This window comes from Cupressus sempervirens, chromosome 8 (assembly GCF_028749045.1).
Source record: "Cupressus sempervirens isolate cs-2001-9-10 chromosome 8, ASM2874904v1, whole genome shotgun sequence".
NCBI classification, from domain to species: Eukaryota; Viridiplantae; Streptophyta; class Pinopsida; order Cupressales; family Cupressaceae; genus Cupressus; species Cupressus sempervirens.
The window spans coordinates 506,114,172-506,138,287 of record NC_143125.1 but is presented as its reverse complement, the minus strand read 5'-3'; the positions used below and the strand labels follow the sequence as shown (position 1 = coordinate 506,138,287).

At 33.5% G+C, this 24,116-nt stretch overlaps 1 protein-coding gene across 1 annotated transcript in view; it reads right to left on the bottom strand.

Moving 5' to 3' along the window:
• SFR6 (sensitive to freezing 6) overlaps window positions 1-24,116 on the bottom strand; it is a 212,951-nt gene that overhangs the window by 135,432 nt on the left and 53,403 nt on the right. The window contains exon 4 of the mRNA XM_089798209.1: window positions 2,994-3,106. Within this exon, the coding sequence (XP_089654335.1) occupies window positions 2,994-3,106 (113 nt within the window). The remainder of the gene's footprint in view (window positions 1-2,993; window positions 3,107-24,116) is intronic.

Sequence of the window (24,116 nt, the reverse complement as noted above, 5' to 3'; positions counted from 1 at the left end):
AATTCAATATGCCAACGCGACCATAATTAACAAGCAATTTCAATGCAATACAAATGATTAAGGAACCTGATTGGTCTGTTGTGTAATACAATGCAAGGAGAGACTGCAATTGAATACCGCCTCAATTCCCAAGCATGATGTTGACTGTATATCAGGAGTTAATATTTGCAGACCCTGATACTCCAAAAACACTGGTCACAGTCCCTTGGTAGCAGCCCGATTTGAAAAGCTGATGGTCTAATATGAAGATGTAAAACCTCCAATTACCTAGCACCAGATTTATCCAATAAAAACGCTGCCCCTTCAATCACCACCAACTCCCAATTAGCTCAAATGCTGGTCATAAATGAATCGCTTCAGCTATGAGCAACGACGTCCAAGACATACACGTTTTAGACAATGTTGAAGCTCACACACTACCACTAGATGAAATCGACGGTCACATAGATCCAATTTCGAACTCTATCAATTTTTACAGCAGTTCACAAAAATCCCTCTTCCATAGATCCACACGATACCTCCAGCAAAACAATCTGCTAAGACACAGATTAAACAGTAGGAGAATTAGCAAATAGTTTTAACTTTTACCTCAGCAACTATTTGCAAAGAAAACCCTAACTAAAATCTCAGATTCGAATCTATAATACTTCAGCTGTAGATCCAATGGGACAACTCAGAATTCAGACCCTTATACTTCAGCAAGGGCACAAAAATCAGAACTCAAAAAAAGCCACAAAGGTATCAAAAGCAAATAAAATATCCAAGCCTGTTTTTCCCAATGAAATGAGCTCCTATTTATAATCCTTTGTTGGCCAAAGTTTCCTAAAAAACTTCACTTCAAAAATTGTGGAAGTTTCCCAAAAGAACTCAACATGATGGTGTCCTAGCGCCTCAACATCGGATCCTTCCAAAAAGAGTTGGTCACTGGCGCAATGGTCAAGACGGTGGCAATAGTGTCGAGTGCTCTGGTTCTTGTGCAAGTGGGGGTTCTTTTTTCCCCAACTTCTCAAGGGAAGAGGCAGCAAGATGGTTTAGCTGATAAAGATGTTTGGTCTTCTAGCTTGCAACATGCCCAATTTTGATAGTATGGGCTATAGTGTGTATTCAGGTGGGTTGTTGTTTGTCTTCAAAGCAGGTTTTGTATGCATGTAGGGTTTGGTTGTTTGGTGCTTGTATGGAAGTATGAAAATCTATTTTGATTCCAACAGATTGGGGTTGTAAAGTCCAAATCTGCCAACTTGAAGTGGCATTGTAATACTCTTTTTTATATTAATAAAATTAATATTACCGATAAAAATATATATATATATATATGAATCCTAATAAGTCTTATGTGCAGAGACAATTAAAGTAAAAAAATCTTGAACAACAATACGAATTTGAACAAAGTTCGCAAACTCGAACTCAGCTCATACTCAGCAAGGCCAACTCAACTCATGACTCAGCTATGACTCGGCAACAACTACATTATGACTCTACAAAATGACAAAACCCTTGAAATTTAGAGAATTTAATGATTTAAAATTTGTTTCATGCAACTTTTATTGAATAAAACTTAAAGACACTATAACATCATCAAATAGAAGCTAATTTGTCATCACATACAAGAACAAGGAACATTAATGATAAATCCATCATATATGTAAAATGTAAATTGTAGCTAGGTCTGCCAGGAACTTAGAATTGAAACCAAAGGGATTTTGGATGAAATGAGTTAAAACTTAATACCTTTAGACAATCCTTGTTCTAGCTTCAATTTGACCTTAGTGAGGATAAGTTATCGGAGGTTAGAGTATTGAAGGCATGTTGAATCTTGGACTTTGGCTGAGTCTGGGATTTTTTGGAAAACACCAAAATCTAGATTTTGCATCTTAATTCCTAAGAACCTGAAACCTATCTCAAACATCCTTACAGTATTTATACAAATATAACTTAAAGGAACTTAAATGTTATATTTGTATAAGTCCTCCCACCCCCTGAGCTAACTCCTGAAATTGCAAAGTAAACTTGCACGTGTATGCTCGGACCCACCTGAGTTATGCATGTTTCAACTCAGCGAGTTGGGCAAGTTATGCCAAAACTCGGCAAGTTGGGGAAGTCATGCCCCAAAACTCGGCAAGCTGAGTTGCTGAGTTGACATAACTCAATTGGGTTGACCTCGCAGCGAGTTTGGGAACTCTGAATTCAAATAAGTCTGCAATCGATAAAAGAGAAGAATTTTTGGAAACATCTGCAATTCACTACAATTTGGATTGAATAAAATAGTGAGCAGGATTAATTATAGCCCATGAATAATGTGCACATAGTCTGCTTATTCTTTAATTATTTAAATACCAAAATCTGGCCTTCAAAATCCCAGCTTCCCTAAAATAAAATATTTTTTGAAAACTACTCAAATATACTATTTGTAGCAACAAATACAACAGTCATCAAACTAAGACAAAAAGTATCCTGAGTAAAAAAACAGCTGAATTCACTAAAAAATGAATAGAAGAGACTATTAAAATTGGTATTTCAATACCCAGAAAATCAGCATTAGTCTTCTGAGAAAAGCTTGCCAAACACGGTCTAAATTCAGAATTTTCAGTTTCTAGTTTTCCAACTGCTGCACAACCACCAGTGATTCTAACAGTTATTAGTTTTTATTACCATGTATATACTTCAAATAAACATTTTTGCCTCAAAAAATGAGATATATTCATCTTAAATTAAGAAATATGGAAGTTTCTTGCCACATAATCACAATCCTTTTATAACTGAAAATTGAAACAAAATAGGCATATCATTCTCCTCAATTAAATTAAAATATGAAATTTGGCAGTCTCTCACACAACTTACCAATACAAAGAGCTCTTCTCAATATGTAGATATGACAATATTCATTTCATCACAATCCAGGGAATACGAAAAATAAGGTGAACAAAGAGAAAATGATCCATCTCCCCTTGTTTGGTAGAAAACAAAATTTTGGGTCACTAATATAAATTGCTTGCCTGAGTAGGCTGACTCCAGATATTTACTCTCCCATTAAAATTAGCAATCAGCAAAGCACGAGGGCACGATATTGGAGACCACTCAATGAACTGTACAAAATCACATGGAGCATCTGCAAAGCAAGCAGATGTATCAGATTAAATGTAACATAATATCAGATTAGCCACCTGTGCGGTAGACTGTAAAAAAATAAGCAACTTAAAATTTATCATAAACAACAATCGAAAAAAAAAATGTCGATGCCCACAATGACAAAAAAGTAGGAGATATCACATTAATAAGATGACGAACACTTAATTTGCCAGCTTTGTCCAAAATACTTACTGGAATTAACTGATATTAATACACTAACATATCTCAGAACATAGATGCAATTTACAACATACTAATCTAATATTAATGCAATCTACAACATACAATGAAGAATTTGTACAGTCGATAAAAAGACTGATTATATAGAAAGTTAATCTCTGTATCAAACGTCCAAAAGTATATGTTTCCAAGATCACTGTAATGTTCTCTTTAATGCAATCTACACCATACACTGACATATCTCAGAACATAGATGCAATTTACAACATACTAATCTAATATTAATGCAATCTACATCATACAATGAAGAATTTGTACAGTCGATAAAAAGACTAATTATATAGAAAGTTAATCTCTATATCAAATGTCCAAAAGTATATATTTCCAAGATCACTGTAACGTTCTCTTGATAAAAAGTGAATTCAGAATTGCTACCAAAAATTTTCAAATCATTGCAATGATGTAATGTCCCCTTTTAGGGACATTAGAAAAATTACAGACACACTCATGTGATATTAAAATTGACTATGAAGGCAAGGACTCAAATTATAAAAGGTCAATTTAATATTCAAGATGGGCTAAAAATGACAAGGAGAGATAAGACGAAAAGCCAAGAAGGGACTCAAAGAGTCGCAGCTGTGAGGATAAAAGAAGAAGAGACTCATTCATTTGGTATACTTAAGTTATGATTTAGATTTCAATTCTCTCTCTTACGAGAGTTATTCAGAAAGCTTCAGCTTTCAGCCAGTGTGAGAACGTAGCCCCTTGTGCCGGCAGATAGTGGAGGCAAATCCATTGTCCGTGGAGACATCACTTCAAGTGTCTCGTAGGCGCTTACAGGTTCTTCTCTTAGTGTTCCAATCTGATTATAACACTGTGTTTAAGATGGGATTCTAAATGCTGGTTATTGTATTGCTGTTGTATGATGCAATAACATGTTTTTGAGGAATTTTATGAGAGCTTACTGGTTTTATACTGTTGGTTTGTAACGCATTTGCATATGCTTGAATCCTGAATATTATTTTGAAAAAAATGGGTTAGTATCTATTGGAGAATCTACTGGTCTATTGTTGTTTCATAATACATCGGCCTATGTTTTAAGTTCTAAATATATTTTTGAGGAAGAAAACGGGTCAATATCCGTTTGGGATATTTCAAATGACTAAACCACCTGTCAAATTATGTACACAAACAAGTAATATGATAGCTCCATCTATAGAAGAAGAAATCTGCAAACAAATCCCAATTATATCTGATTAATCCCGAATCCTAAAGCAAACCAATTTTCCCCCAAAAATCTTGTTTCATGAAAAAATTGTTGATCAATCATTGAGACTATTTTATATCAGCTTTTTGCATTTAAACTGCATTAGTATCGTACTAAAATCCCAAAAAAGTGGCTTAAAAACATGAAAACATCATTGTAAAAATCTACAAAAAACTCACAAAATTGATGAGTCACCCAGAAATAGGGATGATTACAGGACAAAAGCAAAGTTGATGCAGAACCAACGTAGAAAACATTTGCAATTTTGTCAGCTTTAGTTTTTTTTCAGACCTCTTGAAAACCCTAAAAAGAGGACCAAGAGGAGCAATGGTCATTACTAACAAAATTTGTGAAGGGCCTCAATTATCCTAAATTGTGGGGGCATTGTGAGATGGTGTTGAAGCAACTAACGAATTTGGTCTAAATCGCGGTTTCACAATGACATGTGCTCTTTGCATGCTTTGCCTCATGGATTCATACGAGATCAAATATATAAATATTGTATACTTATCTTAAAATTATAACTGTTCTTGAAATTTTCAGTAACTATTTTCAATTCATTTTTAGAGGAAGACTAATTATGTTGGCATTGAGCAATTGAGGAGATTGTTGAAATGATTGGAAGGCATATGACTATCAAATGGCTGTTATTGATGGTAATCGTAGTATACCTTGATCAGTGAGAACTATGTTTACAACAAGTTATAAACCCTCATATGCACACCTGTCGTAATTGGTGATCACTAAGTAACGAGTGGTGATTACATGGCAAAGTGTGGTCAGTAAAGTAAAGAAGTCAAGGAAGAACTACATTGGATAATATGCATCCAACAGTCAAGACTAAGGAAGGATGTATGTATTGCCTTGAGATATATATCTAGGTTAGCATACCTATGTAATACATTTGGGCTCCACGTGCAATCTGTTTTCTCTAGTCCAAGTGGTGGACAGGTAAACAAAGAAGAAAACCTACCCGGTTGAATCTAATCATTGAGATTTGTAAACTATTTTAGAAAACACAGAGGGAAACACAAATTCAAATGGAAGGTCAGGATTAAGAAGCAAAAAGAGCATGTGCAAACATAGCAGATTTTTAACAGACAAATTGTATCTCCATGTTGTTGATCTAGAAACCGTTGAAGGAAGACAATTGATGTAAGCCTTCTAGCCTACGTACATGGTACATCATATGAAATCAGAGCCCTCTAATTACTACAATTTTCTGGTCACTAGAGAAACCATCTTGACATGGTCCACTCCCTCTGATCCAATATGATCAAGATCCTTGACAATCAATTCAAGGAAATCCTCTAGTTGCTCCCTTTGTCATGGAAGGATACCCTGCTTACATAGTCTCAATCATCAAAGATATATGGCTCCAAGAGTCTCTTATTATCTGACATGTAACTGAAGGTGCTACATCCAAGACCAATTCAAACCTACTATCATAAGATCCATCGCCTAGGTATCCGCATAAAGGCCTTCTAGCCTACATACATGGTACTTCATCATATAAAATCATTGTCCTCTGATTTCTACAATTTTCTGGTCATTGGAAAAACCATCTCAACATGTTCTGCTCCCTCTGAGCCAATATGATTGACATCCATGATAGTCAATTGAAGGAAATCCTCTAGTTACTCCCTTTGTCACGGAAGGATACCTTGCCCACATAGTCTCAATCATCAAAGATATCTGATTCCAATAATTTCTTATTATCTAACATGATTCACATGTAACTAAAGGTGCTACATCCAAGACCAATTTGGACCTACTATCATAAGCTCAAGCCCTAACCAAGATGGTTATCTAACAATCTTGAGATTTGAACAAAAATCCCCTCGCAACCCACTCCCTCTCAATAGAAGAGGCCCCTTATCTCGACTTTGTTTCATAATCCCAGATGCTACCATCACCCACATAAATGTCTCGACAACATTCTAATGCACCATTTTACTTTACCTACAAGAATATTATCGGGGGCCAAGGAAAAGAGCAAGAGCATAACAAAGAAAATGAATCTTATAATACATACAAGGATACAAGTAAGAGGTTAAATATAAAATATAAAATATAAAATTATACTCAAGATAGAATACTTAACTCACTATTCTGAAGCAAATGCTCATCAGCATCCTTCTTGAACTTATTCAAGATCACTTTGTTTGAGTCATCCAAACATATTCTTAGTCAAAGTATTGGACTAAGGTCTAGTACACCATGTTCCATATCGTGTTCAGAACTGAGCATCCTTGCTCAATTCCTTCTGCAATAACTTTTCAGTTTGGACAAACAATTCTACTAAGGACGCAATAGAGTTGAATAGGTCTCCTCATCCTAGGCATATGATTATTTGTTTAATGATCACAAAATCAATTTCCTATATGCAAATGCACTTGTTTGATTCCATAGTAACATGAGTAAATGAAATAAATTGTATTCTCCACACACAAAGAACGCATTGTATTCTGCTCACACCAACATCAGTCTACTCTGCCTCTTACTTTGAAAATCAGTTTGTACGGATGTAGACATTCCATTCAATGAAAAACAATATGATGATGATTGACTTTTCCAAACCTCACACAAGCATGTATCCAAGCTTGCATATTTTGCATCCATGTTTGTCACAATAATGAATATGTGACTCATACTTCGAACTCTCTCACAACAATAGCCTGAATTTCCTTTGTTCATGCAAAGGTATTTGTTTGATTAGCAATATGGTGTTCCATGGCTTCCCTTGGCATAGGTTGTGAGGAATGTTAGCAACGAGGTGGAATTTGGCGATATCTCATGCTAATCCCTGCCCATAAAATAACTGATGTATTCGTTTCGACAATAGTCAAACTAAGAAATGAATTTCATGCTCCACTATTCACCTTCTTGGACCACTTATCTTCCAAACAGACTCATGTCAAGCACCCAAAGGCATTAACTACGTATGAAGTAAAGATTCAGATATTTATAATATGGAAAAAAATAGACATTATTCTTAATATGAATCACCCCATTCTTTCAACAAATGCCAATAGACCAATCTAAGAGTATTACACTTGCAATATAAACTCAAAAACTATGAATTTGATCATAAACAAGGAATATGCTAGTCCTTTATTATCCAACGCAGCAACACAGAAACTCATACCATGAAAGAATGCATAGCCATCTCAAGAACAATAACCCTGGTATTGATAAGAGTTGTTTAAATGACATTTTAAGAAGCTTAGGTATGGAGATTGACACCATCAATGAAAGACCCCACCCCAGTAAGAGCCCACACCACAATGAAAGATCTGCAGCCTATGAGGAAACTATCTCTATGTGAACTCTCTCCCGTCTTCCACCATGGAATTCCTTATGCCAAAGAGTTATCAGTGTTTCGCTTCAACTCTCAATGAAGCAGCTTTGGATATTAAATTCATCTAAAATATACAAGTCACTAAATATTTCGAAGATTTTACTATGACAATCATCTAATATAATCTGTAGTATAACCCAATATCAACCCCATTTCCAATAATCTCCCAACCACACTCCTCACCAGTAGAATAAATGAATTGCGCAACTTAAGGAATTCCATGCCATTTATTAAAGATGGAAATTTATAAAGAATACCAAACTACTTCCCAACAAATATTCAAAAATATATCAACATTTTCTACTTGTTTTTAGGCTTTCAACTTGTGTTTACATTTGCGACCATTAGATCTCATTGTCTACAATTCTACATTCACAACCAAACTCATGTTCGTGAATAGAAAGGATTATACATTATAGAATAACACTTCTTGAGATGGCCTGTGCGTTTTCAATGGTCCCACAAATACTTCTAGGTGGATACATCACATTGCGATTGTGGCATTGCAAACATAAACATTGGAGGGCAATACTATCACCAAGCTCCATATTCATGTTGCAATCAATTCTAAACCAAGCAAGAACTATACTGTAAATCCAATATTAATCATGAAATCTAAATTTGCAGTTGCAGTGTCATCGCATCACCATTATTTGTGATTTTATCTAGAAATATCATTCTGATACATCTTGCATTGGTGACATAACACACTGTGATCTCCATCTACTACCATATCTCTTAATCGCACTCGCTTCAAGGGATTAAAGTTACCAATTCAAAATCTAAACACATAATCAACTATAAAATGCTATCATCAATCATCAATTGCAAACCTGAGAATTTGATTGATCACAATCAAAAGGATATCGTTGGCATCAACTTCATTATTAATATCACATCCCCAACACATATCAACAATTTCAAGATATTATACAATAACCGCAACTTATCGTAGAATGATATCACTACAATCATAACAGTTGTTCCCCGTTCTGGTGATTATGAAAAATGACATTCCTAGAGCTCTTCCCACTCCGGTATTGTGTTGAAAATTTCAATGTGTATATTTTCAATTCATACTTTAGAGGAAGACTTATCCTTCCTACATATATGTTGCTGGTACACTGTAACCAAGGGACATGGCTTTCCCATTATGGTATAATTATAATTATATAATATAACATAAAAATTATTATACTATTATAATACAATAAGTATATAACATAATTATTATAAATGTATAATAATTATACTATCAATTTTATATAATATATTTATTATTACTATAATAATTACATTTTAACTTTAATACAATATAATTATTATCAATACAACAACTATACTATCACAACCTTTACGTTATCTATGTCTCCTTGAAGGAATCCGACCATAGCTACAATAACATGAACAACTACTATGTACTATTATAGATGGCCTTTTAACGAGAAAGCAGCTAACTCCAAAAGCTTATAACTAGATTGCACGCTTATGTACATGCAACACTGAGCCGATAGATTTTATTTTTAAATTTAAAATAGAATATTATAAGAAAATTACATAACCTATTCTCGTAGTCATGTGTGAAATTTGCACTTGTTTGTCACACATCTGACTATAGAACTGTTGATTCAAAAAATACAGACAATAATTTAATATGCATATTCTTTAAAATACTTTGCAAAAACAACACTTTCCTAACATAGACTGAGTACAACGCTTAATTTTGAACCTCAATTTAGTCATGATGTAATTGTAAAACAATGAATAGATTGTATTTATACAAATCAGAAATTTCAGTGCCTAGAAATGTCTTAAATGAGGACAGATTCGACATTCAGTTCATATTGACCCGTTGCATATAATTGACAATTTTCTTGTGATTGATAGCATTCCTAATAAGACTAGTATTCTCCTAGTTCGATGTAAGTTGCAAAATTGATAATTCGATCATAAAGAAATACAACCAGACCTAGGTTTTAATTAACATTAATTTCAGAATCATTGTAAATTAATTGCATAAAAGCACTATAGAATACAAGATCATGATTGCAAATTTAGTGGAGTAATCCCAGTGTAATTTAACACAAGTTGTTATAAAATTATAATTTTCATGACCCATTAAAAAATAATAAATTTATTTTTAAAATGGATCCTTAAGAGCTTGGTTATAAGTAACTCAAAGGAATTGATAGGGTTGTCATATTACGAGCACAAACATGTCAGATTAAAACAAAATGGGATTATTATACTCAAAATATTGATGCATTTAAAAGGTTTTTTCAACATATAAGAAAACGTTTATGGGCAACTCTCCAAATTGAAACAAAAACTTTATTGTAGAAATAGCTAATAAGCATACATGAATAATTTGTTGATTTAGAAATTTTTGGCCCAACGTTTTGAGATATTATTTACTGCAATTTGTGCATATATATCTCGCATTAGATATGTAGATAAGGTCCCAAGAAAACAAAGATAAAAATACAGTTAGAAGAAAAGATGAGTGGGAAGAAAAAATAATTAAAGATGAGTCCAAAAAAAAGGTTAGATCTACAAATATCTTATGAAAAAAATGTGTGAGACTTAAAAATTTATCTTTTTGAGAAAAGCTCTCACATAAAGCCTATCAGCTTAAGAAAAATATTTTCATTTTCAGCAATTCACTATATTTTATTTTATCTTACCTATTTTGCTCTTGTTTTAAGAAAATAATTGCTATGTAAATCTATTCACTATATTTTATTTTATTTAACCTATTTTGCTTTTGTTTTAAGAAAATAACTGTTATGTAAATCTATTTGAAACATTATGCATTGTATAGCACAAATAAAAATTAAACAAACAATGCTTGAACCTAGAAACATAAAAAGTTTTTTTTAAAATAGGTATCATATTATATATCTAAAATATGTTAAATTATTAAAAAAGTAAAATATATTATAATCAAATTATAATTAATTCTATAATATATTTTATAGTGGACTGCAATATATAGAATATATTAAATGCTTTTTTCGAACAGTAATAGACGATATCATATTAATTTCAAAAAGCATTACATTAAAGAGCCACAATAAGCATTACATTAAAGAGCCACACTATGACAAATATGACCAATTATTAAAAAAGTAAAATATATTATTATCAAATTATAATTAATTCTATAACATATTTTATAGTAGACTGCAAAATATAGAATATATTAAATGCTTTTTTCTAACAGTAATAGACGATATCATATTAATTTCAAAAAGCATTACATTAAAGAGCCACACTATGGCAAATATGACCAATTATTAAAAAAGTAAAATATATTACTATCAAATTATAATTAATTCTATAATATATTTTACAGTGGACTGCAATATATAGAATATATTAAATGCTTTTTTCTAACGGTAATAGACGATATCATATTAAATTCAAAAAGCATTACATTGAACAGCCACACTATGGCAAATATGACCAACTTCCAGCCCCAACAAAATCAATCCAAATTCGATGGTCAGACTTGAGTGAAATCTTCCCAGAGTTCAAAATTTTCCTCTTGTGATCCTGCCACCCCGATATTAGATAGTTTGTAAGCAATAGCATTTGCCCCCTTGAGGAAAGGGGTTACTTTGAATTCCGCAACTTCTAGGATAGTACGAATTTGCTTGATGTATCTGTCAAGATGCCAAGCATCAAGGGTTCATTTGGCAATGCCATTGACCATGATTAGCGAGTCTCCTCCTAAATGAAGTTTCTTAGCACCAAGTTTTACCCCCATTAGGGCTGCCTCAACAACAGCCAGGCATTCTACTTGGTTATTGGTGTCGTCCATGATTCTCTTAGCACTAAGAGCCAAAATATTGCCAGCCTCATCTCTAGCCATAACGCCAGTTCCAGATGGAGCCGGATTTCCTTTGTACACCCCACCGAAATTGATTTTAATCCAACCTGATTCCGGAGGTGTCCAAGTCACATGAACTAGAGGGGGAAGAGAATTAACTCTCAAGAGCCCATTAAGAGGCTAACAATTTATTAAATATTAAAATTAAATAACAGTCTTTCAAAAATTGGAATAAATTCAAAAAACTGCATATTCAACAATATTATATTATGTAGTTTAGTTTTTAGCTTTTTAAATTAGTTTAGTTTTTAGTTTTTACAATTATTTTGGATATTTTTTTGCTCTATCTGTGCTTTTTATTTTCATGTTATTTTCCTATCAATTTTTCATTATAGATTTTTTATGTGGAGATATTTTTAGATGATATTTTATTCATATGATAAATTAAGTATAAATAAATAATATTTGTTTAGTCTATTTAAAATATTTTTTTAAATTGTATTTTACTTAGATTAAAAATAAGTTATAATTTTAATTATTCACGATAAATTATATTTTAAAAATAATTTTATTATTACACACTTATCGATTGAGCACAAAAGCGTGCAACTATTAATATCATATTATATTATTTTATAATAAAATTAGAAACTTCTAAATCTAAATCAAAGTTCAACCTAAGTAGCCAGTTTGAATGCGGGTCCGAGATTCGAGTTCGACATTCACTCAATTTTTTCTTGGACTGGGTTCGAGTTCGTTTTGGGTTCACTAGTACAAGGATTTTAAAAAACTAAAAACTAAAAATATTATACTCTGCAAGCTAACTGCATTTTGAACATAACTCACATATCCTATTTATTTCTCTTGCTTTAGTAATCTATAGAATGCAAACTACAAAGTTACAAACACCAAACTACTGCCATAACACGACCCAATTAATGATAGTAAGAGTTACAATTACAAAGATAAGGAAGAAAACTAGAACCAAGTGATCTATCTTGAGGTGACGTATCCAATAATAGGAATCGTTAATTATGATGTATGAATTTGGAAAGTATTAATTATATGCATTGCAACTATGTTAGTTTTCCTCTATACAAGGACTTGCATATGTTGATGTAACTTTTCAATTATTATTTTATTATTTTACATGTTATGCTAGATAGTAACTTGACATACAAAGAATATGTCAAGGTTTTTGTGATTACTTAACCATCCAGATTACTATGTACATGAAATACTGGGAGTCAAGACAATACATGCTTTCAAGAGATGTCATGAAATAGAAAAACCACCTGCCTTCTATTTTGCCAACGAACTGCAAAAAAGTTGTATTTGACCTGCCCTTTAATGCAACATTGTATTCTACAAAATGTGCGGTGTCTTCATTCCTTTGTGGCTCAAAAAAAATTCCACTTTGTATCTCAAAGTTGAAATTGGAGAGCACATTTGGGATCTCAAATCAGATCATAGACCACTGTACGTAAATTTGTATTGGGCAAAGGATAGACGGATTGGGGCAAAAATCCAAGGCCCTCAACACCCACCTTCTCAGGGCAGAATTTTGTTAACTTCAGAAAATAGTAACACTTTCAGGGCTGCTCTTGAGGAACTTTGTATGGGACACCCTATGTATAAGCATGGTGTTAATAGTCATGATTTATCAAATCTGATTCACAAGGCTCTTTCAAAATGCAAGAGAGCAAAAAATAGAAAATCTGAAACTAATTGTTTTCCAGCCAATGCATGGTTTGATAAGGAATGCAAGAGGGCTAGGAGAAATCTAAGGGAGTCAAATAAAACTAACCTTGACATTAAGACCTACAAACAGATCCTAAAGAAGAAAAAAATCGATTTTATGTCCACAAGGAGAGAGGAGCTAATTTTCTTGGGCAGAAATAACCCCAAACGTTTTTGGAAAGAACTCCAACCAAGGAGGAAGCAAACTGAAAATAATATTACTGCCACCCAATGGTTTGATTATGCTAAGAAACTTTATGAACAAGAGGGTGGAGTGGGACAGCCACCTTTGGTCAATGATACCACAAATATTTTTACTGTGCAAGAGATAGAGACAGGGATTAAGAAGTTGGGTGGAGGCAAAGCAAAAGACCTTGTTGCGCTTCAAGCTGAATATTTGAAGTGGGGTATGAAAACTCTTGCACCGCACATCACTGAAATCTTCAACAAAATCTGCCAGGAAGGGTTTCCGAAAGATTGGACAATCAGCCTTGCAATACCACTTTTTAAGAGTGGTGATGTTAACAATCCCTCCAACTATAGGACTATAATGATCAATCCCCTCTTTGCTAAACTTTTTGGCAGTATGATAGAAACTAGGATCAGCAAATGGGCAGAAGAAAATCATAAACGTGCTAAAGGGCAAGCTGGTTTTAGGCCAAAGCACTCGACAGTGGATCATTGTGTCACTCTGAGACACATTATTGAAAAAGAGTGGGAAAAAAAAGAAGAGGTTTTTTGTTGCTTTGTTGACTTCAAAAAGGCTTTTGATACCGTTCCGAGAGACAAGCTTTGGTTGAGGATGGAAGAATTGGGGATTCCTAGGCATCTCAGAGCTGCTGCTCATAGAATGTACGAAGAGGTGAAAGTCAAAATCAGAACTTCAGATGGCATTTCAGAATGTTTTAGGAGCGATATCGGGGTCAAACAAGGCTGCCCTTTATCCCCTACTTTATTTGGTTTATATATTGACAAACTGGAAGAGTGGTTAAACACGCAAGAGCGTGAAGGCATTCAGCTAGGGGAATTTGTTATAAAGCTACTCCTATATGCGGACGACCTCATTTTAATTGCCAAATCTGCTTGTGGTTTGCAAGACCATCTATCTTCTCTTGAGCGCTTTTGTAGAATGGTGGGGATGCAAGTCAATATCAGCAAAACCAAGGTTATGATTTTCTCTAATAATAAAAAACAGCATCAACATGAATTTTATTACAATGGAAGTGTTCTCGAAGAAGTTGCGGAATATAAGTACCTTGGCATCGATTTCAACAAAAAACTAAGCTGGTCTAGCTGCAGGTATAAAAGGACATTAGGTGGATGGAAGGCTTTCTACGCTCTTCAGAATAGGTGCCGTGAAGCGGAGTTGTGGGATTGGAAAACTATTCAAACCTTGTTTGGTCTTCTTGTCCTGCCAGTTGTTCTTTATGGGTGTGAATTATGGGCCAGCAGCACTACTATAGCACAATGGAAACAAATCGAAGGAATCCAAAAGCGCTTGATTACAAGCAAGTTTAAAATTAAAAGCACTATTCCATATGACATCATGCTAAGTGAAATGGGGGCTGCGCCTATTGAGGCACTTGCTATGGTTCGCCTTTTAAGCTATCTAAAAAGAATCGAAAAAATGGAAGAGGATAGATGGCCGAAAGTTGTCTTTAGTGACACACTATGTAAGCGAAAAAGGACATGGATGCAACAAAACATCAAGTGGATGAGTAAATGGAATATTCATTTCAATATGTGCCCCACAAGTAATAAAGAAATAAAGGTTTTTGTTATGGAGAAATTCTACAAGAGAAATTGGGGAAGCGAGATTGGGAGGAAGAAACTATATTATATAAATGAGTTCAACCCCACTTGTGATCAACTCGAAAAAGTGTACATAGGAGCCAACATTTCTTGGAGAGCTAAAATTCTTATTGCTCAGCTGAGAACCAACTCTCACCAACTTCGTTGTGAGACCGGGCGTTGAAAGAGGCCAAAGGAGGCTTGGGAAGAGAGAATTTGCAAATTTTGCAATTCTGGGAAAGTGGAAACTGAACAGCACTTTATTCTAGAATGTGAGGCCTACAAGGATAGCAGGGATAAGTTTGCGGATACTATATGTGACAGTTCTTGGCATAACCTGTTCAACGAAGAGTACATTGAGCAATTGGGGGGGCTCATCATTAGTCTACACAAGAGGCGAACAGCGCTACTTAAGTCTGCTTGAGTTGTCTTGCTGTCCCATAGGCTATTTTTGGCCTCGTGGACGTTAAAATTTTATCTATCTATCTATCTATCTATCTATTCTTGCGTGGCAGGAGAAGAATGCTTGCGTGGATATTAAAAAACTATTAAAATCACCGTCAAGGTTTATAAAAATTATTAAAAAGTCAAAACGACCCAATGAGGTAAAATTCGAAAGGAAATCATTGCGGGGATTTATAAATTCAACGGCATTCGTTGCAAACTCGCAAAGGGCCCCGCTGACCAATTTGGCAGCAAATGATAGGGATAAATATCGAATTCGTATTGAATCAAAACCAAATTCGAATGTTGAACGACCCGACTACCGAATGTCAGGTTCAATATACGAATGTGGTAAATTAGAGTTCAACTATAGACTAAGTCACAGGGTTCACCGAATTTTCAGCTCCAAGTTCGAAATTTGGCAAACACATAAAAAGTGTAAAACATTAGCTAAAATTCATCATAAATTCGCATGGAGCTATTTTTTGTCGATTTGTAGGAAATGATGAAATACTCCAGTTATATTTTGGCATTTGTTGCTGCTCCATTGTTTGGCATCCGTTTTTTGGCGTATGTTGCTCGAGTTCCATCAGCTTAGGGTCCTATGTCTGGCGTCTGACATTTCCAACTAACTACATCTTCCATCTTCAACCACTTCTTTGTTTTACTGCATTGATGGCCAATGATCTGCATTTTCTCCAATGTCATCTGCATTTGCCCCAATGTATGCATTTTGCTCCAGTGAAGTCGACGGCCGATGACATACAGCAAGTCCTTAATAATAACTATTAAAATAGATACGATATATATTATTAGGTTTTAATATTTTTTGTTTCAGTTATAAATCTTTGATAAGGCTATTATAATAAATATGATTTGTATTATTAGATTTATACATTTTATAAGATTATAATTATACAAAGTAAAAGTTATTTTTATTATTTTTTACCAAGAAAATTTTTAATAATAAATAGCATAATAATATCTATCAGAAAAGAGTAAAAAATAGCATTATAATAATAAATAAAATCATAAACAAATAATAATAATAAATAAATTCAATATATTATTATTTCTTTGCATAAAACTCATAAACACGTAATAATAAATTGCATATACTTTTTCTTTAAATTACACAAGCCAAATTTAATGTCAAATTTTTTTTTCATTTTTTGGACTTTTTGAATTTCATCCAAACTTCATAGCTGTCAAACTCGAACCTTGTGACTTAGACTATAAATAATATTATACTAATTGTTGATGTTTTGAAGCTTTTGTCAGATAAATCCTATGAGACTAAACTATTGAAGATATATATATATATATATATATATATATATATCTTATGTGAGATACAATAAATATATAGATATATATATTTAAACTACCGTTAGCAGAAATTAAAATAATAATATACATATACACATATAGATATATATATATAGAGAGAAAGAGAGAGAGCTACATAATCAATTATTATTATATTAATCATAATGAATAGACATATCCCATGAAGGGACAAAACTCTCTCCCTGCCTTATTCTCAATACAAATACAAGAGAGGTTGCAGCATTTGGTATTTATAGGCAGTGTTATTACATTTGCAGTAATCCTCTAACTTCAACATGGTATTAGAGAAGGTTATTTTACAGGGAAATAGTTATAATCACTACTATGATAATGGTGGAAAGAATACAACATGGTTCATGGCACATTACAGTAAATCTCTTCATTCCCTAAGGATTGAGTGAGATATTATTTCCATATAATATTATCCACAATCTTGTTGAACTAAAAGGAAGATTCATATAAGACTAAGAAATCTTCTTTATTTAATCGGACTATTATATTGATGCACGATATATAATAATATTGTCACCTATAAGGAAAAAAAAGGTATCAAAAACCCATGGTCATTTATTCGCATTTTCCGAGGTTAGGTAAAGCAAACGCAGAAAACTATATTCAGACTTACGAAGTGACAACAATTTTTTTTTTAAAGATTGTTCCAAGATTAGCGAATATAGATATTAGCAGAAGTTATTTAAAGGTGATAGTCTGTTACTGCTAGTAAGGTAGAAGTACATTATAATTGATTCCTAGAACAGAGACGGTTGTAAAATATATCTTGCAAAGACATCGAACTAGTAAGAGAAGAGTTTGTGTCAAATAAGGATCAGACAAATTTACTGAACGAAATGAAGCAGCGAACATATAATGCAAGTTAAGACACCTGCGAAACAGCAAAGCCTGTAGCTGCCAATGACTAAGTTGATCGAAAAACAAAATAAACATGGAGGAATATATGCCTTTGATACTTATGTTCCTACTTCATGCCAGATGTAATACAATCTTATTAAATCAAACCTATTATTATTTGGTCAACTTCTATCATAACAGAGAGGACCTCAAAAATAGGTGGCAACGAATACAAAGGTGATTATATATTGAATTGCCAAATAGGAAGGATCGCCCAATGATTGATGGGCATGCAATAAATGGGAAATTCATAGCGATTATGGATTATGAAGAGGTGACAACAATTATAGAAGGAACAAACAAATAAATAAAGGGGAAGATTTATGGTGATAAATATTTGCAGCTAATTACAGATAGAGGAGACACCACTTAGGGAGAGGGTACAATATATGTGGACAATGTAATATGGGGGAAATTTAAATAAGTGGCTACCTCCCTAACGTAAAAGTCAGTAGTTGAAGAAATGTGAGCTGTGTAAAAGAAGTCGTCTGGAGAGCATTACCTGAGGAAAAAGAAGATTGATATCAGATTCGGATGGAGTCTAACACTTCGTTAGAGGCAACCTTGGAAAGAGGAGCAGATAGAGGATATGGTTCATTCAACTTTTGATGATCTCGATCATACTAATTCAGATAGAGTAGACCTTGTCAAGATGGACTCTCTAGTGATCAAGAAACTGTAACAGTCAAAGGACTATGAATCATAAATGTTATTTCATGACTATTTTAGGCCCGTTGTACATCATGAGGAAGGGATGACTTCCAAATGATCATCACTTGTATTTGTTAAAGGTATTGGAAGGTGGCGATCTTACAATAACTTAATCTTCTATTGTGATCGATATCTTATGATATCTAAGCAAATCATGATAGACTATATCTAGCATGGTGGATTGAGTTCCTTAAACATATCATGAAAGTACCTATGGTAGGTATTATTGACGATACTATGCATGCATTACTTATGGACATTTTTTGAGTACTTGGTGAATGTTATGTAAATTGATGTTCAAGAGGCCATTACTCAAAGTACTTGGTGAGTATCATGCGAATTGATGTTCAAGAGACCATTACTCAAAGTACTTGGTGATTATGTTACAAATTGACATTTAGGAGGCCATTGCTCGAAGTACTTGGTGAATGTCAAGTGACTTGACATTCACGAGGCCATTAGTCCTAATATCATGAGATGAGATCTAATGGTGAATATCTTTTGATCAATGAAATTCTTAAATATGTCATTCTTGATATTATGCTGAGGTAATATCATATCTCGTGTTTATCCTTTCTAGCTAAGAGGGAGTATTGATGTTTTGTAGCTTCTGTCAGATAAATCCTATCAAATTAAACTATTGAAGATATATATATATATATATATATATATATATATATATATATATATATATATATATATATATATACGTGTGTGTGTGAGATAATAAATACATAGATATATATCTAAACTGCCATTAAGAGAATTATTATAATATATATACATGTATATAGATAGTTACATAATCAATTATTATTATATTAATCTCATAATAATGAATAGACATGTCCCAGGGACATGTCTCTCTCCTTGCTTTATTCTCAATATAAAAGCAAGAGAGATTGTTGCAATTGAAAAATACAGATATTACAGGCAATGTTATTACATTTGCAGCAATCCTCTAACTTGAACACTAATTATTATTATTATATTATATTATGAAATATAAATTATATATTGATGTTTCAAATATTCTAAATCTTGAAGCATGTTATTTGTTTTTTCCAAGTCGGATAGCAATTCTAGGGTTTACTACTTCGGTTATTTAAAAATCTCTAATTTAAGGAAAGAAATCAAAAAATTGAAAAAAGATAAAATATTTTCTAAATTTGTTGACGACAAACATTTTAATAAATAAAATATTACATCATTAGCTACATATTTCCAGCACGCTTTTTGGAAGGGATAACAATTTTCTGGTCAAAAAAAAAATTACGGAAGCAGAGCTCCCACATATAGCCTATCAACTATATTAATATTATAAAGTAGTTTATTAATTTAAATTATTATTGACTTTTAATAACATAGACAGAAAATGGAGGAAAATTGTGATTTCACACTCTTAATCAGGAGTCAACATGTGCAGCGAGTAATGAGATTTTTTTATCAACGACATTTAACATTGTTTTGACGATTTATTAGGTGTTTAATTGGCGAAGGCAATTACTTGACAAAAAAAATTGTGGGAAACTAACATAAACACTAAAAGTTATGCTGGCAGAAAAAACCCACCAAATCAGCATAGGACACTAAAGACAAGGCCAACAAAGTTGGATCAAAACTATTGCAAAGTCCCAAAGTGTTAAAGAGTCGGAAAGTAGCGTGCGAGATAGGCAATTACAAACAAAATGTTCCTCTCTTTCTACGTTGAATAATTGTATAGCTTGATAAATACTATTTGTGTTCTAACATTGATTTTGATGGTATAAATTTCAAAAATATTGCTTCAATAAGAAACAAAAGAAGACCAAAACAAAGCTGTCTTATTCATTTGTTACAATGTGATCCTGGGTAACAAGGTTTTGCCTTGTTTTTTTAAATGAAAACAAGAATCCTCCAGTAATCATAATAATCATTTTAGGTTTGGTTTGTCAATTATGACATATAATTTATTATGATTAATCAAATCACTACATATTTAAAACTCTACTCAAAATTAGAATAGATAATTCATGTAATTCAATCTCTAAGTTCAATATATAAAGTTGTTTTCGTATATACGTCTATATATGATTTCACATGTGTGTATCATGCCAACGTTGTATAGATTATGAATTCTAGTTATATGATTCTGAAGATTTTCTTTTATTAACAATATTTTGTGAAGAAAGCTTCATTCTGATTTGGAATAATAGGAAAGCACGCATCATACTTTGGTGCTACTTCAAATCATAGCTTGATTGAAATTTATACAAACAAAATCAATGTTCAAACTGAGTCCTCAAACTTCAAATATATCAGGAGGAGGCTGCGCATATGCTTTAAATCAATTGTATAAGTCTTTTATCATCTAGATGCTATAGAAATGTTAATGTTATGTATTTTCAAGATAGATTAATTACCTGTGATTGTCTGCAGTAAGGATTCTCAGAAATTCTGTGTGATGTTAATATCTTCTTACCATGCTTCATTCTTCTCTATTATTTGATACCAGTTCCAGCTCCTTGATGGCTTCATGTAGTTCATCTAATTGGCATCAACATATTTCTATAACTCTCTCCCTCTTTGTCAGTTGTTGGAATTTCAGGTATGTTCATGCTGGCAGCTTGAGTTGGTTTCAGTTGCATTTGTTGAAAAGTTAGTTGGACCAGCATCTGTTCGCATCTTTATCTTCTCCTCTGGTATATTTTGTAACTGCTGTGTTATTGCATCGTTAAGTCCTTGTTGTCTATCATCAGTTCTTCTTGTGAAGGTCACGGCTATCTTTATGCCTTTCCTGTGCAGTTCATTGAAGAAAGATAAAACGGTTTTGAAGGTGTGTAGTTAGTATGTTCATGTGGTGTATCAAGAGTTGCCTGCCTGTTTGTGTACCGGGAGTTGCCTGTGTCTATGAATGCCAAGTTTTTGATTCTGCATTTTTCAATGAGTGCATGATCAAATGATATTGGGGATCATTATTGTAGTTAGTATGTTCATGTGGTGTATCAAGAGTTGCCTGCCTGTTTGTGTACCGGAAGTTGCCTGCCTGTGTATGTATGGGGAGCTGCCTGTGTCTATGAATGCCAAGTTTTTGATTCTGCATTTTTCAATGAGTGCATGATCAAATGATATTGGGGATCATTATTGTAGTTAGCATGTTCATGTGGTGTATCAAGAGTTGCCTGCCTGTTTGTGTACCGGGAGTTGCCTGCCTGTGTATGTATTGGAAGCTGCCTGTGTCTATGAATGCCAAGTTTTTGATTCTGCATTTGTCAATGAGTGCATGATCAAATGCTATTGGGGATCATTATTCTTGTCATAGTAGAATCTGTGAGATGCTTAAATATATGTTTTGTACTCAAATAGTGATTATAGCAGGATTATTGGGACAGTGAAGAAAGGCATCTATTGATTGGCAATCAACCATATGCCTGAGATCACTGTATTTGTTTTTTGATCATTCTATAAAGGATCTATCTTTTGTGGCGACAGGTTTTTCATCCTCAAGTGGAGGGTTCTCCCAGGATATGTGTGTCATCTATTCGTGTATTTTTTGAGTTTCAGAATGTTGAATTCTATTCTGGTTTTGGAAAATTAACATTTTTTTACGTTTTCCTGTAAATCCTATTTATTCCCAACTTTTTCCATTTTTTTCAAACAAACCTACTCTGCTAGTAGGCCAATTTATTCCCCAAGTGATCTCTAACTCTATGGCTACAACAACTGACTGTATATTAATATATAGTGTTGCAATTGACTAAAAGTATACCAGGACATATGGCATACACATAGCCGAACTTCACAATTACCCAAAAAACCACTTTTTTATCATAAACAACGATTTTTAAAAATATTGATGCCCAGAAGTGACAGAAAAGCAGGAGAGATCACATGAATAAAATGATAAGCACTTCATTTGCCAGCTTTGTCCAAAATACATACCGGAATTCATTAATATTACTGCAATCAAAATCATATACTGACCGATCTGAGAATAAAGATGCAATCTACAACATATGATCCTAACATTAATGCAAACTACAACATGCAATGAAGAATTTGTAGGGCGGATATGCAGACTAACTATGTATAGTTAACTCCACATCTGACGTCTAAAAGACTAAAAAGTATATATGCTTGGGCTCACTGTAGTATTCACTCAATAAAAAATAAATTCAGAACTGATACCAAATATTTGCAACTGATTGCAATAACTCAACCAAGACCCAAATCAAATTATGTAGATAAACAAGCAATATGATAGTTGCAACAATCGATTGTATAATAATATCATAGTTACATTGCCATCAGGGAGGGGTGACCCCGGAACAAGGGATGGGTTTCCAAAATGCGGAAACATAGGGTCCTCAATACATATGATACTTGAAATGCTAGCTATGAAAACATGTATAAGACTATTAAGAAGTAAAATACTAAATAGAGTGGCATGATATTAAAACAAGTACAAAATGTAGTGAAGGGAGGCCTCCAATCATCCCTCAAGAAGTTGGGCCTTAGGCAGTGTTTGGCGGCTTACCGAAACTTGGGAACATCATCCCTAAGTCTTGAGAATGCTAGCATTTAGGGGAGTTTGGGGGAGCATCCCTAGAGATTTGCCCCAAGTCTTGAGAATGCTAGCACAAGGGTTTGCCCACATCAAAATTTTGCCGATCTTATTTACTTCTCAAAAAGTTACATTTATAGGCCCTTTTGGAATTGGCCAGTTATCATGATTACTCAACAAAGCATCTTTGAACATTCGCAAAATAGGATTGAATAGATATGTCATTCGTTACAAAACTTTAGCATACGGGGAGAATGCCAAATATGGCTACAATATAAGAAAGTGAGAGAGAGAGAAGAGGTGACACTTGTCATATGTTTGCAAGGAAAGTGCAATCCTCTGTCAAAGCATTAGTTTTTCTTTGGAGTCCCAACCTTGGCTCGGTATGCCTTGATTGCATCAGTTACACTCTTCAACTCATGGACACTTGGAATCAGAATGTTGTCAACTCTAATCATCCAATAATCACGCATTTCTATCAATTCTTTAACTCTGGGGATCTTTGATTGGAGCTTCTTTGCTGCACGCTTTAGAACACAATCCATTGCTGAGAGTTCCAGACTCTTTGCCACCTGGAAATTTGATGAATCAAAGCCTCTTCAACAAATGCCAGAAACTTAGACTTCATTTGTTTGATGTCTACCAATGGACCATTATTGGTGATATATGATTCAGTTTGCAGAACCTTTAAATGTTCGAATATCTTGTCCATTACTTTCTTCACTAAATCATATACATCCTTTAGCTCATGCTCAAACTTAATTGAGCTCTCAATTTTGAATTCCAATAATTGCTTCCAATGAAGCAATGGTTTTTGGCCTATCTTGAGTATCTCATGGGTCACAGCAACATTAGTCTTCAT